The 18619-nt window shown below is 43.2% G+C and overlaps 2 protein-coding genes across 2 annotated transcripts in view; one reads left to right on the forward strand and one right to left on the reverse strand.

Annotated features, from left to right (window-relative positions):
• Positions 1-11809, reverse strand: part of LOC124553569 (zinc finger protein 771-like) — a 177541-nt gene extending 165732 nt beyond the window's left edge. Inside the window, exon 1 of the mRNA XM_047127414.1 lies at positions 11689-11809. Within this exon, the coding sequence (XP_046983370.1) occupies positions 11689-11745 (57 nt within the window). The 5' untranslated portion in view covers positions 11746-11809. The remainder of the gene's footprint in view (positions 1-11688) is intronic.
• A 256-nt stretch (positions 11810-12065) lies between these two features.
• LOC124553812 (proteasome subunit beta type-6) overlaps positions 12066-18619 on the forward strand; it is a 52541-nt gene continuing 45987 nt past the window's right edge. The window contains exon 1 of the mRNA XM_047127796.1: positions 12066-12253. Within this exon, the coding sequence (XP_046983752.1) occupies positions 12161-12253 (93 nt within the window). The 5' untranslated portion in view covers positions 12066-12160. The remainder of the gene's footprint in view (positions 12254-18619) is intronic.

Here is an 18619-nt window from a genome sequence, read left to right on the forward strand (position 1 = left end):
AGGACAAGTTACTCAGACTGTACTCATCCACTGTCTGATATTAACAGCACTTAGCAACTTCAGACAAAAACTTTTTCTCACTTGCATGTTTAATGTCTACTATAAAATGCATCAACTCTTTTGTAAAGTAATCAGAACTTTGAAGCTGTCTTACACATTCCACTTTGATTCTTTAAGGAATCAGGGGTCTACAGGTAACCCCTAATGCTACTAATTTGTTTTGTAGTTTGCAGGGTGGGTGTAATAATACTGGTCAGAATTTGATGTCAGTATAGTTTACAGAAGCTGGTAGTTTCTGTATGCTAACACACAACTGTAGCCATTCCACATCCCATAAGGGACTTCTCTCTGACGCAACTGACAGGAAACAATGTGTGGATGAGAGAATCTTGAGGGGGGACAGGGGTTGTCTGCAGACTTTCTGCAGTAGAACTGATTCTCTGCTTAATATTTGTTACTGACTTTCTTTGAACTAGAACAGATAACAGCAATTTGCAGATGGTACGGGCACAATGGTGCGCTACTTTAAACCGACATACACGATATTAACAGATAAAGTCAAAGTGGACACTCACAAACAACTCAAAATTTCAAATGCCTAAATTCTGTGACGGGGGATGGATCAAAAAGGCAGTTTTAAAGCATACACCTCTGGTTCCACCCACATCTACTCCCAATACACATTGAAAACCTGCCACATAGTGTACAGAGCAGAGATGGTCGCCTGGATGGGAAGAGCAAAGAATCACTAAGTGTCTCACTGGAAACTGAACCCCCATTAGTTCTTAGAAATCACTGTTTATTCACCTCTGTACATCAAACAGAGTAATGACAATAATTAATGTTGCACTCCCACAGCAATCAGCACAAAGGGTAGCAGGTTCTAAATCTCTGGGTATACGTGCTGATGAAAACTTGGACTGGAAGAACTATGTTACTGAGTGACCTGAGCAGTTAAGTTCTCCAATGTCAGCTCTGGAAAATCAAATCTCTTGTGTATCTGCATATTTCCACTTATTGGTAACTTAATAAGAAAGAGTATAAATTGTGTAAAAGAAGGTACTGACAGTAACATAAAATCTCTTTATGATGGAATTTATGAGAAACAGATAAACCCACAAGTGTCTAGAAGAAACCTCTTCAACTGCTTCATCAAAATATGTGTGCCTACAAATGAAATTTTTCCCAATTTGAAGAGAAAGATACCCAAAGATATGCACAAGAAGGCATTCAGTATACATCCACAAAAGATCATTGTCCAAAAGATATTATGGATAACCAGGTACATTTCAAATATCTAGCCTTAAATAATTTCAGGTCAACTGGGACAATGGGCCTACCATGCCACATGTCGGGTTTGTCCTATGACAATGATGTGCTTGTGAAAGTGTGTGTGTGTGTGTGTGTGTGTGTGTGTGTGTGTGTGTGTGTGTGTGTGAGGTCAAAAGGCTACAGTTTTGTTCACAGTTGCCAATGCAGTATTGTGAACTTTGATTAACCCACGATTTCTTCTGGGTATCATCTGCCCCACAGATTTTTTTTTAACAACTGTTTAGTTATAAAAGGTCAAACTTAAGAGTATCACTAACAAAGTGACTGGCAGTCAATATAAATATGCTCGTTGTTACTAAATTTAAGCCCACATTCCACCTGGAAAGCTGTAGCAATGCTCACAAACAAATCTGCACGCAGCATGTAAACTGTTTGTTTTAGTTTAGGGCGCAAAAACAACTAGCGTCATACACGCCTACATCACAACCGTATAACACAAAGAAGAGTTAAAAACAACTACATGTTAACCCCAATCGATGGAAGAGAATAGAGCTAAAAACAGGGACTTGGAGAAAGGCCTATAAAATATGCCACAGAAAAAAAGTGGTTATTAACTAAAAATTAAATAGCATTCACCATATTGCTACGACAGATAAAAAGTAAAACGGGGTTGGCAGACAATGTGTGTGTCCGTTAAAATGGCCGATAATCAGACGGCAAACAAATAACTGGTTAAAAAAAATCGCATTCCGTCAGGAAATGGCAGACCATCAAAGGACGAGTGCAATGAGTACAAAGTGGTGGGCGAGGGCAACTTAAGGAATGGCGATGGCTAAAAAGACATTAGGTGATATACAACCTTGTTAAAACAATCTCCTCACGGCGAGAAGGGTGAAGAGGAAGTCGTCCGAGCTGCTGGGAGATGCTTAGTAACCCAGAGCTTGTTTGCATAAAGGGAGGACCAGTGGTGATACCAAAGTGACACCACCTGCTAACAGACGGCAACACAGAGATCATCGGAGGGAATGTGAAAACCAGCAGGCTGAGGTACGAGAATTGCAACCTCGGCAGCAGTGTCGGCGGCTCGTTTCCTGTCAGACCGATGTAGCCGAGATCCCATAAGCACCACGGTGACTATCAAGAGTGAACAAGTGATAGCTTTCCAGGACCCGTTGCACCGTGTGATCGACAGTGCACGTCACACCGTGGCTTTGAAGGGCGCCGAGAGAGAAAAGCCTGTGTCAAAGGATGTACTCTGTGGCCGATACAGGGTGAAGAGCTCTGCTGTAAATACTCAACAGTGTTCCGGAAGCGGATACCAAAGAATGTAGCTGCCAAGGACAAAGTCACACCCGACACCACGGTCATTCCGAGAGGCACCAGTTTACACAGAGGCACTGTCGTGAAGTTCTGGGAGAAGGTCGTGAACTGAGGGTGATACAGTACAGTTGGTGCAGTAACCTTAAGAACGGAATGAAGGCCGAGGTGAACACGGGCCACCGCACGAAGCCGAGGTGGTGAAGGGCCCGTACCCACTGAGAAAGTTGCAGGTAGCACGAAGTTAAGCTGCCGGGGCAAGATCCGAAAGTGAACTCCAGGAGGAACAGAAGAGGAATGCGCCGCATACAGACAACCAAAGTCATCGAAGGGAAAGGCGCAGGACGGGTGGCCACGCGTGACAGACTGCACGCATATCTGCTGAGGAGAAAGTCACGGCTCTAGGACAGCGGTAGTTTGGCAACTTCTGCATACGGACCCTCGATCGAGCTAGTGTAAGAGGCGCCAGTGGCCGAACGGATGCCACGACAGAGGATAATATAGAGACGGCGTAAGGAGGACGGACGTGCAGATGCGTAAACGAAACACCCACAGTCGAGTTTCAAACGGACGAGGGATCGGTACAAACGGAGGAGGGCAGTTTCATCTGCTCCCCAGGAAGTACCATTGAGGATACGTAGGACGTCAAGGGACTGTACAGAGGGCTGCCAGGTAAGAAAAGTGAGAGGACCGAGGAAGTTTCCCATCGAGCACGAGACCCAGGAATTTCGCTGTTTCTACAAACAGAACAGTAACAGGCCCAACATGTAAAGACGGTGGAAGAAACAAATTGTGCCACCAGAAATTCATACAAACAGTTTTGTCAGAAGAAAAACAGAAGCCTTGGTCTATGCTCCACGAGTAAAGACGACAGACATCGCTGAAGGTGCCACTCAGTGAGACAGGTCCGTAGAAACTGCAACAGATGGCAAAATTGTAAAAGAAAAGGGAGCCAGAGATGCCCAGTGGAAGACTGGCCATTATAGGATTCACGGCAGTAGCAAAGAGAACGACACTTGAGACACAACCCTGAGGAACACGGTTTTCTGGTTTAAGGTGTCCGACAAGTACCTTGAAAACTCAGTCTTTTAAACATTCCTAAAGGAAAAGGCACAGGCGGCCACAGAAGCCCCACATTTAGAGTGTACAGAAAATACCAGTCCGCCAGCAGGTCCCGTAGGCTTTCTCTAAATTGAAAAACGTGGCGACAGTCTGGGATTTCCACAGAAAACCATTCATGACACAAGTGGACAAAGTGACAAAACAGTCAACTGCAGAACAGCACACACTAAATCCCACTGTGCGGTGGAAAGTAAATTGCGTGACTTGAGACAACATACCAGCCGGGCACGAATCATATGTCCCATCACCTTGAAAACACAGGTGGTGAGAGAAATGGGGCACTAGCTAGAAGAAAGATGTTTGTCCATACCGGGCTCAGGTATGCGTATGACAGTGGCTTCACGTCAATGTCTGGGAATGTGCCCTCTGCCCAGATGCCGTTGAACGTCTGAAGCAGAAAGCGCTTGCCCACAAGAGAAAGGTGCTGCAATATCTGAATGTTAACAATGTCTGGCTCTGGGGTGAAGCATCAGGATCAAGTGAGAGCATGGTCTAGCATGTACACTGACTCAAACCACATCACTCTGTTGGAAATCTTGAAAATAATATAAGGAACATGTAACTAGTAGTGTACTGGAACAATCACTTCCTACGTCCTTCCAAAAGAGGTAAAACAGCTCATGCCTTCATGAGTGCCACCAGTTCGCTGCATCAATACACTCTCCTAAATTGTGAAATTAACTTTTGATCATAGTTGCGTAATCAAACACAGATGCTGTAAATGTGAATATGTTCTGGAACTACATATATGCTCTACACACAGTAGGCTACACCCCACTGTGGCAGATATTTGGATTTAATAGATTCCCTTTGTGTGTGGTGCACTTCCAAAGTGAGCACTTTAATAGGTCTAGACATGCTGTAATTAGTCTCTGTTGTCTTCCGAACACCTGCAGATGTCATAAATAAGAAGCTGTATTATATTCACAGAGTCCTCATTTAGTATGGTTCTCTGAAGTTTGTAAGGTTTTTGCACTTTTATCCATTTAAGCTGGCTTTAATACGCCCTGTTAGCCCTTGTAGGTACAAGTCTCACCCACTGCAGCAGTATTCCTGGGTAAGTTACCAGTGTTTTGTAAGCAATTTCCTTTGCAGACTAATTGCATTTTCCTAGACCAAAGTCTGCCACTTCCTAGCCCTGCAACTCATCCTGCATGATCTTTCCACTTCATGGCCCTACAAACTGTTACAAAATGTTTTCTGCACAAGTTACCCAATTTCAGTTTTAGCTTACTGATTGTGTAGTCATGTAATTTTTGAATTTTACAAATCTGAACATTTAAAACAATGTGCCACAATCTACACCACTTTCAAATATCACTTGGTAGTGATGTAGACTTTCTAACCTCCACGTTTTATTACTCAGTACAATGCAACACCAAAAATCTGAAGACACCTTCGATCTGTCGGTTTAGTAATGCGAATAACTGTGCATAAAAGAGAACATAAAAGCAGCAGATACACAATGGCATGGGCTATCATTTATCTTCTCTAAGAAAAAAATTACTGGAAAAGAGGAGTGACTGAAATGTAAATTACTTATTTTGTATATGAACTATGACAGATGTTTAATCATTCGCTGTCACATTCTTGTTGAATCCAGGCCATGTTTCTTTTCATGTAAGAAAAATATTCTGACATTTGTAGACATTTATATACGGTATGGTATTTCACGTCCAGTATACAATTACATTAAATAGTAGAAAGATAACTAAATTAGTGACATCTTGGGTTGTCGGGTGTTCTGCCGGATATCAGCGTCGTACTTGCACGATATTTCGGTCACGTAGCTCGAGACCTTCATCAGGTGCGACCTGAGACTGCTCCTCGAGTGGACCTGGTCCAGTATTTATGCCTATGGCCTTCCCCCTCCACCAACGGCTGCAGGCGCTTCCTCTGTGGTCCGCGCCCATTCCCTGCGACCTGCTGGAGCGTTGCTCCTCCGTTTTCCGTCCGCTGCGGTTCTAGGCGTTCCCTCTGCGGTCCGCGCCCACCAAACCCGCTCCTGGGCGTTTCATCTACGGTCTGGGGTACCAGGTGTTCCCCCTGTGGTCCGCGCCCGCTCTCCACGACCTGTTGGAGCGTTGCCGCTCCGTTTTTCGTCCGCTGCGGCTCTGGATGTTCCCTCTGCGGTCCGCGCCCACCAGTCCCAGTTCTGGGTGTTCCATCTTCGGTCTGGTGCTCCTGGCAGTCCGTCAGGGGCTCGTTTACCCTCTCCATGTCTCTGGTTCTTCTGTTTGTGTAGTGTTGCAGCTGGCCCCGTTGCTCCTTTAACAATTCCAGAGCCGGATCCCAGGCTCTGCTTAGCTGGTACCCTGTGTCACGATTCACAAGATCGTCAGCCATTTTAATCTCAATCGATTCTCTTATTACGCTGTCCCAAAATCTGGGTGTTTGTGCTAGAATCTTGGTATCCTCATACTTCATGGTATGATCTAGTTCTAGACAGTGTTCAGCAATGGCTGACTTAGTCACCTGTCTTAATCTAGTGTGCCTCTGATGTTCTTTGCACCTGATCTCCACAGTTCTTGTCGTCTGGCCAATGTAGGACATGCCACATTGACAAGGTATATTGTAAATCCCTGGTTTTCGTAACCCCAGGTCGTCTTTGACACTCCCCAGCAGTCCCCCGATCTTGTTGGATGGACAGAAAACACACTTGATATTGTGTTTACGCAGGATCCTACTGATTCTGGCAGAAATAGAGCCAGCATAGGGCAGATATGCCACCTTCTTTGCTTCATCTTGGTCTTCTTCAGGAACCTGTGGTATAGTGGCTGGTCGGAGTGCCCTCTCAATTTGTCTGTCCGTGTATCCATTCTTGGAGAAAACTGTTTTGAGACGTTCTATCTCTGTGGGTAGATTCTCTTGGTCTGATAGGGCACGTGCTCTGTGGACCAAAGTCTTCAGAACCCCATTCTTCTGTGCAGGGTGGTGACAACTGCTGGCCTGCAGATATAAATCAGTGTGTGTTGGTTTTCGGTACACACTGTGGCCAATTGATCCATCTGCTTTCCTCTGGACTAGTACATCCAGAAATGGCAGCTGGCCATTCTTCTCCAGTTCCATGGTGAACTTGATATTAGGGTGGCATGAGTTAAGATGTTCAAGAAACTCATTGAGCCTGTCCATCCCATGTGGCCAAATCACGAAGGTGTCATCCACATACCTAAAGAAGCATGTGGGTTTGAATGTGGCTGTCTCCAATGCCCTCTCCTCAAAACTCTCCATAAACATGTTGGCAACCACAGGGGACAGTGGGCTGCCCATAGCTACACCTTCAGTTTGCTCGTAATACTGGTTTCTGTACAGGAAATACGTGGATGTCAGTGTATGACTGAACAGGTCCAACAGAGCACCATCAAATTTCTCTGCAATCAGTTCTAGTGAGTCCTTCAGTGGGACCCTGGTGAACAGCGATACCACATCAAAACTAACCATGATGTCCGAATCTGTGATGTGCAGTTGCTTGAGGCGTTGCAGGAAATCTCCTGAGTTGCGGATGTGGTGAATACATTTCCCCACATATGGAGCCAGGAGACCTTTCAAGTACTTGGCTGTTGTGTACGTAGGTGCCCCAATATTACTGACAATAGGACGTAGGGGCACGCCCTCCTTGTGTATTTTAGGCAGACCATACAGTCTAGGTGGCACTGGCGCTTTTTCCCGTAGTTGTCTGATGATCTTATCAGGCATCCCTGTTTCCTTCAAGAGAGCACTAGTCTTCTTGGCCACCTTGTCCGTGGGGTCACACTCCAGAATTCTGTATGCAGGGTCCTCCAGAAGTTGGCGTACTTTCTCATCATAATCCACCCGCTGCAAGATGACAGTGGAGTTCCCTTTGTCTGCTGGCAGTACCACAATGCTGTTGTCTTCCCGTAGTTTCTTGAGTGCAAGCCTCTCCTCGGTTGTGATGTTCGATTTCGGCGGCCTGGCCTTGGTGAGGGCCCTGCAGGTCTCTCGGCGGACTTCCTCTGCCACATTAGGTGGAAGTGTGGATGCAACTTGCTCTACTGCACTGACGAAACCTGAAATGGGTACGTTTCTAGGGGTTGTAGCAAAGTTGAGACCCTTGCTGAGTACCTTTAAGGTTGTATCATCAAACTGTATGCCACTCAGATTCGTCACCGTGCGTGTCTCTTCCATCTGCTGTGCTTTCTTGCTCATGCGGTCAAACTTTGCAGATTGGCAAGAAGAGGCATTCCTTCTAGCACACTCAGCTAAAGACCAGGAGGCACGGTCTACCCAATCCCAATCTTCTCTTGTTAAGGAGGCTGCCATGTACAGATGAATGTGTAACAGCTCCCTGGCCACAACATCTAACCTGTGGCGCATATCTCGAATCCTCTCTCTCACCGGTGCCATGCTAGCTCTGCGTTTTATCTTGTTCGCCGCTCTGGAGTTGATGTGATGTTTAATTCTGGCAAATACTGGTACCACTTCTCCATCTCGACACCTCAGCAAAAAACTGAGAGAACTCAGCATCTTCCCTTTCTTCTGCCGTAGCTTGTCCAGCTTCTTCATATTCTGATACATCTCCTCCCCGTAGAGACTTTTGATGTAACTCTTCAGGCTTTCCCGGCGATCTAAAATACACAAGGAGGGCGTGCCCCTACGTCCTATTGTCAGTAATATTGGGGCACCTACGTACACAACAGCCAAGTACTTGAAAGGTCTCCTGGCTCCATATGTGGGGAAATGTATTCACCACATCCGCAACTCAGGAGATTTCCTGCAACGCCTCAAGCAACTGCACATCACAGATTCGGACATCATGGTTAGTTTTGATGTGGTATCGCTGTTCACCAGGGTCCCACTGAAGGACTCACTAGAACTGATTGCAGAGAAATTTGATGGTGCTCTGTTGGACCTGTTCAGTCATACACTGACATCCACGTATTTCCTGTACAGAAACCAGTATTACGAGCAAACTGAAGGTGTAGCTATGGGCAGCCCACTGTCCCCTGTGGTTGCCAACATGTTTATGGAGAGTTTTGAGGAGAGGGCATTGGAGACAGCCACATTCAAACCCACATGCTTCTTTAGGTATGTGGATGACACCTTCGTGATTTGGCCACATGGGATGGACAGGCTCAATGAGTTTCTTGAACATCTTAACTCATGCCACCCTAATATCAAGTTCACCATGGAACTGGAGAAGAATGGCCAGCTGCCATTTCTGGATGTACTAGTCCAGAGGAAAGCAGATGGATCAATTGGCCACAGTGTGTACCGAAAACCAACACACACTGATTTATATCTGCAGGCCAGCAGTTGTCACCACCCTGCACAGAAGAATGGGGTTCTGAAGACTTTGGTCCACAGAGCACGTGCCCTATCAGACCAAGAGAATCTACCCACAGAGATAGAACGTCTCAAAACAGTTTTCTCCAAGAATGGATACACGGACAGACAAATTGAGAGGGCACTCCGACCAGCCACTATACCACAGGTTCCTGAAGAAGACCAAGATGAAGCAAAGAAGGTGGCATATCTGCCCTATGCTGGCTCTATTTCTGCCAGAATCAGTAGGATCCTGCGTAAACACAATATCAAGTGTGTTTTCTGTCCATCCAACAAGATCGGGGGACTGCTGGGGAGTGTCAAAGACGACCTGGGGTTACGAAAACCAGGGATTTACAATATACCTTGTCAATGTGGCATGTCCTACATTGGCCAGACGACAAGAACTGTGGAGATCAGGTGCAAAGAACATCAGAGGCACACTAGATTAAGACAGGTGACTAAGTCAGCCATTGCTGAACACTGTCTAGAACTAGATCATACCATGAAGTATGAGGATACCAAGATTCTAGCACAAACACCCAGATTTTGGGACAGCGTAATAAGAGAATCGATTGAGATTAAAATGGCTGACGATCTTGTGAATCGTGACACAGGGTACCAGCTAAGCAGAGCCTGGGATCCGGCTCTGGAATTGTTAAAGGAGCAACGGGGCCAGCTGCAACACTACACAAACAGAAGAACCAGAGACATGGAGAGGGTAAACGAGCCCCTGACGGACTGCCAGGAGCACCAGACCGAAGATGGAACACCCAGAACTGGGACTGGTGGGCGCGGACCGCAGAGGGAACATCCAGAGCCGCAGCGGACGAAAAACGGAGCGGCAACGCTCCAACAGGTCGTGGAGAGCGGGCGCGGACCACAGGGGGAACACCTGGTACCCCAGACCGTAGATGAAACGCCCAGGAGCGGGTTTGGTGGGCGCGGACCGCAGAGGGAACGCCTAGAACCGCAGCGGACGGAAAACGGAGGAGCAACGCTCCAGCAGGTCGCAGGGAATGGGCGCGGACCACAGAGGAAGCGCCTGCAGCCGTTGGTGGAGGGGGAAGGCCATAGGCATAAATACTGGACCAGGTCCACTCGAGGAGCAGTCTCAGGTCGCACCTGATGAAGGTCTCGAGCTACGTGACCGAAATATCGTGCAAGTACGACGCTGATATCCGGCAGAACACCCGACAACCCAAGATGTCATTAGATCGCCGGGAAAGCCTGAAGAGTTACAACTAAATTAGTGTTCGGGTTGTTTCTAGCATTTTAAACAATTTGAGAAACACACTACCTTTCTGACACAAAAACCGCAATGTTTACCCGTAATCTGGTCTTCCATACCCTTGCACATAGAATAACATATTTACTCAACATATCAACAGAGTTAGATTAGATTAGATACCATTTTCGTTCCATAGACCCAAAAAATGAGATGATTCTCGTGGGTGTGGAACATGTCAGAAAGTATAACATAAAACATTTGAATATAATAATTACCTACTACCCTGATCATTTGTCAGGAGATAGTTGAAATAAGTTAATATAATGCAGTAAACTGGAACAGCTAGTATTTACAGAATTAACACACTGTCAGAATGAAACTTATGCACTATTAATAAATTTATCATACACAAAATACCTAAGCTTGACTGTTGTGACCAAGTGTTGTCAAAACTGAAATCTAACATCTTTTTACTTAAGCTGGCTTAACAGTTTCTGTTAAGATATTCATCAATGGCATAGAAGGACTTGCCTATCAAAAAGACTTTCAAACTCTGTTTAAACCGTGCTTTACCTGAAACCAAGTTTTTAATGGTTGTTGGCATTTTACTGAAAATGTGTGTTCCTGAATATTGGACCCCTTTTTGTACCAAGGTAAGTGATTTTAGGTCTTTATGTAGATTGTTCTTATTCCTAATATTGATACTATGTATTGACCTATTGGTTGGAAATAGAGATGTATTACTTGCAACAAATTTCATTAAGGAATAAATATACTGAAAAACAGTGGTTAAAATACAAAGTTCCGTGAACAGGTTTCTACAAGATGTTCTTGAACTTACACCACAAATGATTCTTATCACACGCTTTTGTACTCTATAAACTTTTACTCGGTTTGACGAGTTGCACCAGAATACGATCCATATGACATAGTAGAATGAAAGTAGTCAAGTTTTTTTTTATATTTATACCTCCTACATCTGACAACATTCTCACGGCAAATACAGACATTTAGGCGCTTAAGCAATTTTGTGGTATGCTCTTCCCAACTGAATGTATTACCGAATTGCAATCCCAGAAATTTAACACTGTCAACCTCTTCGATCTGCATGTCTTCATATGTTATGCTGGAAGGAAATCTCTTACAGGTTACGAACTGCATATAGTGCGTCTTCTCAAAGTTTAATGACAGTGAATTAGCTTTAAATGACCTGCATTATATTTTGTTTACCGGACAATCTATCTACCACTCATGTTTTGCATCTGGACGTATTGGTGTAACAATATTTATTAAGCAGTGTTTCGGACATTGCTATTGGAATGGTCTTTGTGTATTGCCTGGTACTAGATAAATGATGCAAAGAATCGTCGAATACGTGTAATTTTTTGCTGAACACCATAAGCCATCAATACAATTTTTACGGCCAAACCGCTGTAATGTAAATGAGTAAGCTATGTGGCTACCTTTTGGGAACATTCTTCGGTATGTAGAAAGCTATCTCCTCCTGCTTCACGCATCATAACAAACCACTGTCTACCTTAACCTCACTTGGTGTAAAGGTGCATTCCTCCCCATCGATTTGACACAAGGTAAGTGCAAAGAATATCCATCGAAACGCCATCGAGGCATCGACAGATATGCGCAACCAAAGAGGTTAAGTTAACCTTCCCTACTAAGTTAAGATATCGTATTCGCGAAAGCGAAATTATTAAAGGCGTCATAATCAAGATTTGGTTAATATAGTAGACCACTGAATTACACCCTTCCGATTTTGATCTTATGTATTTTTTTTTTTTTACTGTGCCACACAGGAAAATTGTATGTTAATCGTATGGCAAATCTTTGAACAGCGTCCTTTCGGTAGACTGTCTGTTGTCTGAGTGAGTTGAAGAAACGTGATAAGACTCGAAGGAAGAGCTTTCGTGCTGCAAAATAATGGCATCTGTAGGAACTATGAAATATCCCGTGGAAAGTATTCGTGCAGGTCCGATGGATGAGGACTGGATGAACGCTGAACATATGACAGGAGTAAGTAATAGTTTTCAGAAAAAGTACAAATTAGGGAACTCTGAAAGATTGTTTGTATGCTGACTCACTCTCGAAGTAACACTGCTTAACTTTTAAATATTATTGATTCAGTGCACCCTTTCATTATTTTTTCTTGTCCTTGTATGTAATTACATCGTGTTACTGATGGCTAGAAGGTGAAGAGTAAACAATTGCTGGAGTAGTTGAAACCACGACAGTCCGTGCGACATCTTAAAATACATAATTCTTCTTAGCATTTTGTCATTTGAAATACAAGGTGTGCATAGCGCCATGTTATCGTTATTAAAGTTAATTTTCCATCCTTTTACATGAAAGACATGTTTTATATGTAGCCTACCAGTTTATTGTGCTAAGAAGAAAATGCTGGATTTCAGTTTCTGATGTGTAAATAATCGTTCTTTTTACTGTCTACTACTTTTGTTTGTTTTGAAAAGTTATTAGGTGTAATTGTAAAACTGTAAAAATATACCATTAGGTATGCTGAAACTTGGGAACTACATAATGACTTAATAAATCCTTTGACTCCATGCTGTTAACAGTGACATTTGCAAATCTTCAGAGCCCTTTCATTACAGATCAGGACCAAGCTTGCACAGTGAAGTAAGGTTCCTATTGTAGCCTTTTCAAATCAGGTTTTTGCTGGTAAGAGTGGCTTAGTGCAACCCCACCCTATCATCCATAATTTCATTGTTCACAGTTGAAGATACATGCACCAATAATTTCGCCTGTTATGCAGTGCAGCGTTTCAGGATTTACTTTGTAGCTTTATTTATAAAGACAAATGTGTTAACGTGTTTGCTGCAGGCTTAAGAACAAGCAACTAGGATATTACCTCTTCTTGATGCTTATAAGCTTCAGCCACAGTGAATGTGTTCAATTCATAGCAAATATTGCCTATGATTGATGCATACTCAAATTAAAAATTCTGAACCAGTCATATGCTATGTCATTTTAATGGCGTGTTTTATATATGGACCAGTCTGTCAACTCTGTCTGTGGTTAGAGGGTGATGGTGGACACCACCACCGAAATCTAGGATAAAGTGACAGAATGATCAATAGCATAGCCTGAGAGCTAGGTCTGGTTGGTAGATGATGTCACCAAAGGTGGTGAAACCGATGAATGTGAAAGAGAGGTTGTGGTGATAGATTGACTTTCAGCCTAGGGTAATGTCTAAGTTCATATTATATCTAACATGTTTTTTGTTATAAAACTAAAACTACAAAATATATTCAAAAAATTTCTATCAGATAATGGCCAACACTACAAGTTTGAAGACACGTATTTAAGTATATCGTATATAAATTACGAAAAATACGAGGGGGCTCTACCTGTAACTTTTGCGTGGCCTTTTTATATTCAAATATGTTGGGTTCACCGACTTACAGTAAAACTATCATTTTCCAGCCTAACAATAATATGGAAAGGACAGATTGCTAGCCGGCCACGGTGGTCTAGCGGTTCTAGGCGCGCAGTCTGGAAACGCGCGACTGCTACGGTCGCAGGTTCGAATCCTGCCTCGGGCATGGATGTGTGTGATGTCCTTAGGTTAGTTAGGTTTAAGTAGTTCTAAGTTCTTGGGGACTGATGACCACAGATGTTAGGTCCCATAGTGCTCAGAACCATTTGAACAGATTGCTACTCACTGTATAGAGAAAGCATAGAGTTGCAGACACAGTAATAGGACTACTGGTAGTCGTTTACTACGTAATCTGCTAACAGAGGAGATATAAAAAAATATTGCTAGCAAATGGGAAGCAACTTGTGACAACTGATAGGGGAAGATGTATTGGAGGAGGAGTGGTAGGAGACAAGTGGCTGGCAATTGCATAATGAGTATTAATAGTGGAAACTGTCCGTACCCCTCCGTTTTGTATGAGGAACTTTGAAAAATACTGTACAAATTACTGTGGATAGCCAAAGAACTCTCATTGAACGCTGCACTCCACAATTTCAGTGACACAGATACATGACATACAGCACACAGTCACCAAGTCCGTGTAAACAACAGTTAGAACACTCCACCAGTCATTCCATTCCTCGATGGAAGAAATTCCTGCTTTCAAACACACACATTTGAGAACTGCTTTGTGAATGTACTTGTAGTTGGAAAATCTCCCTCCTTCCCAGATGTAGTTTCAGCTTGTTAAAAACGTGGAAATCACATGGTGCAAGATCTGTACTTCACGCTTAGCATCATCTATGTCAGTGCATCCTCTGTCAAATTGATATAGTTTCGTTACTTCTGGATGCGATATTGCAGTTGGCCCATATATTGCCAGAATCTTATGGTGAATCCGGGTGCAATCTAGAATTGTATGTCCCACATAATTAAACCATCTCCAAACTTTTCAGTTGCCATGCCATTTCACTCACATGTTGTGATGCACCAATTATTCATACCGCAGCAGAATTATGTTGGCAGGAGACCCATTGCTGACAGTGTGCCCCTCTCAGTAAGCAGTGGTCTCAACGTGGGAAGGCAGTCCAGGCATAACCCTTATTGCTTTAAACACTATTAATCTGAGATAGGTGAATGATTTATGAGAACTGCAGCATGTATGTTATACACTTGGTGTGTTATGCAAATCTACCACTTACTCTGAAACGCAACGGCAGTTTTAACGGTGCTGGGATGGTTCCTTTGAAAGGGCACAGCCGACTTCCTTCCCCATCCTTCCCTAATCCGATGAGACCGATGACCTGGCTGTTTGGTCTCTTCCCCCAAACAACCCAACCTGCAAAGGTCTTAATGATGTGAGAGATGCAATGAATAAGAAGAGTGTCAGGTAGGGTTGTAGCTTCTCCCTCATTAGTGAATCTGTACATTGAAATGTGAGGTTTGCTGGTAACACTGTGATTCTGTCATGTGGCAAAGGACTTGAAAGCTCAGTCGAACAATACGAATAGTTCCTTGAAAAGAAATTTCAAAGGTGTGTACTGACTAGGTTGACAAGTGACAGCCAGTGGATTTGGCCGAATGTTGGTCACCAATGTTTCGGTGTTTGGCTCCTTGTCACCTCCAAATAGAGGTGTGGGAGCCGAGGGATTCGGCTGTGTGGAATCGCAATTGGCTCTAATAACCTGGTGAGATTGCTCCCTTTTTGTTATTGCTATAAAGTTGAGTTTTAATTACAATTTGACCAGCTGATATTTTGAGGAATTAGGATGATTCAGCAGTTGTTGCATGTACGACATTTCTTTTACTGCAAGAAACGGATCATCAAAAAACAAGAAAAAATAAAACTGGTGGATGACCTCACTTTCAAAAATTGAGGAGCAATGTGGTGGGACAAGACTTTCTGATGTTAAAGCTGAATTGGAATATGGGCTATTTTCATAAATTTTTTCCCAAATGAATGGTACAGATTTTGAATTGTGTATGCCCTAAAATTTATACAGATTGCACCTCTTTTAGGAGAGAAGTACCCGCAGAGGAGAGATTAATGTTCGCTGTGAGATATTTAGCTACTGGGGGTTCATATGCCAGCTTAAGGTACACATCTCTGAAATATAGGTATCAAATAAATCTGTATGCAAGATTTTACCTGAAGATTGTTCAGCTATAATTTAAAGCTTACACGAATATCCTACATATGTTTACAGCGAAAAGATACCAACAAAGATTTCATTTTCTTTTTCACATCATGCACATTAATTTGTAACAGCTTCCTTATTTCCCTTCAAGTCTCTATTTTCAATTTGTTTTCAAATCCATGGTTTGTAGCATTCCTTAAACATTTCTGTTCATTATAAAGTTCTATGAGCTCTAATGCTGTCTACATATTGCATTCCATACTCCAGTACTTTCCCACACATCGGATAACACACATGGCAAATCACTGCTGTGCCAATTAACATTTGTACTGGCATCCACAGTAGGAGAGTGATCGCAAGGCCAACCCTCTGCCAATGCTTTTAATGTTACTGCTGGCAGTACAAACCATAACCGAGGTCAACTGCTTCGTCACCTCCAATTTGCCAGCCATACACAAACCGAGCAGACATCGAGCAGTGAAGCAGTCAGTTATCATTTGTTGGCCTATTGTGTTCGTGCATTAATATGACTGTCAACAAAAAGCAAAATGAAGAATGGAATGTAGTTGAATGAAACCAGGTGGTAGTGACGGAACCATATTAGAAGATGGCACTAAAATTAGCAAGAAAAGATTTTTTGAAAAGAATGTCAAATATAAATTCAAATTTTGGGAAGTTTTTACAGATACCTAGACTGAGGAATTAATTACGAGGTATCAACTGAATGAGGAGGAAAGAGTGTTTCGTGGCACTACAAAGGGAGGAGTAGGTACACTCAGAGATATTAGAGAGCGGTCAATTTACACTTGAATTTATATTTAATTTTAAAATTATTTTTTCCAGGAAAACTTTTCTTGCTATTGCAAGTACGCATTTTATTTGGTGTTCAAAACTAATCTTCTTGTCCCAGTGTATCATTTCTTAATCTAATTCCTTCAGCACGGCGTTATTTGACTAAATTCCATTGCCCGTGCTTTGCTTGTGTATCTCCACTGGTTAACCTCTGTTGAGGCACTATCTGTGCTGTTCAGCTGCTCTTTAAAGTCCTCTGCCATCTCTTTCACGGTTACAATGCTGTCAACAAATCTAAAAGTTTTTATTTCTTCTTCCTGAACTTTAATTCCCTTCCCAAATTTCTTGTCAGTTTCCTTCCAGCTTGGCAAGTGTGTAGACTGAATAACATCATGCACAGGCTACAACCCTGTCTCACTCCCTTCTCAACCACTGCTCCCCTTTCACATCCTTCAACTGTTGGAACTGCAGTCTGGTTTCTGCACAAGTTGTAAATATTCTTTGTTGCCTTTTCTTTAGGCCTGCTGCCTTCAAACTGTCAAAGTGTATTCCATTCAACATTATCAAAAACCTTGTCTAAGTCTACAAATGCAGGTTAGCCTTTCCTTTACCTGTCTTCTAGGATAAGTCGTAGTGTCAGTATTGCCTTGAGTGCTCCTACATTTCTCTAGAACCCAAACTGATTTTCCCTCACATTGGCTTCTACCAGTTTTCCCATTCTTCTGCAAACAAATCGTGTCAATATTTTGCAGTGATGATTTACTATACAGATGGTTTGGCAATATTAACACACGCTAGGACCTGTCTTCCTTGGAATTGGAATTATTACCTTCCTGAAGTCTGCAAGGGTATACACCAGTTGGAATAACTGGGAAGGGGATGTGATCTACATCAGGGGACCTCGTTAAGACTTTCAGTGCACTGTCAAATTCACAGTATTGTATCTCATATGACCTTAATCTACTTCATGTTCTGTATCTATAATATTGTTCTCAGATTTGTTTCCCTTACACAGGCCTGTATATTCCTTGCACTTCTAGGCTTTCCATCCTTTCCTGTAGGCAGCATCTGTAATTGTGTGTGTGTGTGTGTGTGTGTGTGTTTCTACAGCCCTGCGTTTGTCCAATAGCCATTCCTGCTTGGCCATTTTGCATTTTGTGTCAATCTCATTCTACAGGTGGAAAGTTTTTAATTGATGTATTCCACTCCGTTTAAGACCTATCACCCGAATGCCTGTCTGCTAACTCTATTTTATAAACAATTTGTGGACACTCTTCCTGACGTTAGCTACTTCTGTGGACCTACTGTGCAGTGCCACTAGACCGACGTGTGACTCATGCACCTTCTGCAGTGGGGCAGGTGGCGAAAGAGCTCCGATCTGTCAGTCACTAAATGTCGTAAACGGCTTTGCGGTAACTCTTCTGTATTTTATGCCTGATATTTTTTAATCTACAGCTCCAGTTAAGATGGGTGAACAGAGCTCTGTTATTTCATAACTTGTAACAGATTACAACGTATATTCGTGTACTTCTTATATAGAATTGCACATTACCAAATGAGTTCTCATAATGATGTTTCTGTTTTTTTGCCACTGACATTCTTATTGTCAGTGCGTTTTGCTCAGTGGCTTCCGAGGCACTGCCGAGACACGACACCGAAGCGTAAGTTGGTCTCCACAAAAGGTGGAGACACACATTCGCCATTGCCCCTTGTCGATGTTTGCACCTAGGTCAACCGAGGGTGCACACAGCGGGATATTCCGCACTTAATACCTGAACTACGTCTTCAGTGTCCACGCACATTATGTGAATGTACGGTGTCTGTCCTTTCAGACATGTCGGACATCGTGCAGAATCTGTAGCTGTTCTACAGTTATATGTAAATTGAAAGTGGAGGGGGAAGAAAGGAAAGGGGAGGGATCACTGCTGTCAGCTGTGTTGGAACTTTATGCGGAATCAGTGGCGATGAGTGAAAGTGTGTACTGGACCGGGATTCAAACCAGGAATCTCGTGCTTA

The sequence above is a fragment of the Schistocerca americana genome, chromosome 11, assembly GCF_021461395.2.
Source record: "Schistocerca americana isolate TAMUIC-IGC-003095 chromosome 11, iqSchAmer2.1, whole genome shotgun sequence".
Lineage (NCBI taxonomy): Eukaryota > Metazoa > Arthropoda > Insecta > Orthoptera > Acrididae > Schistocerca > Schistocerca americana.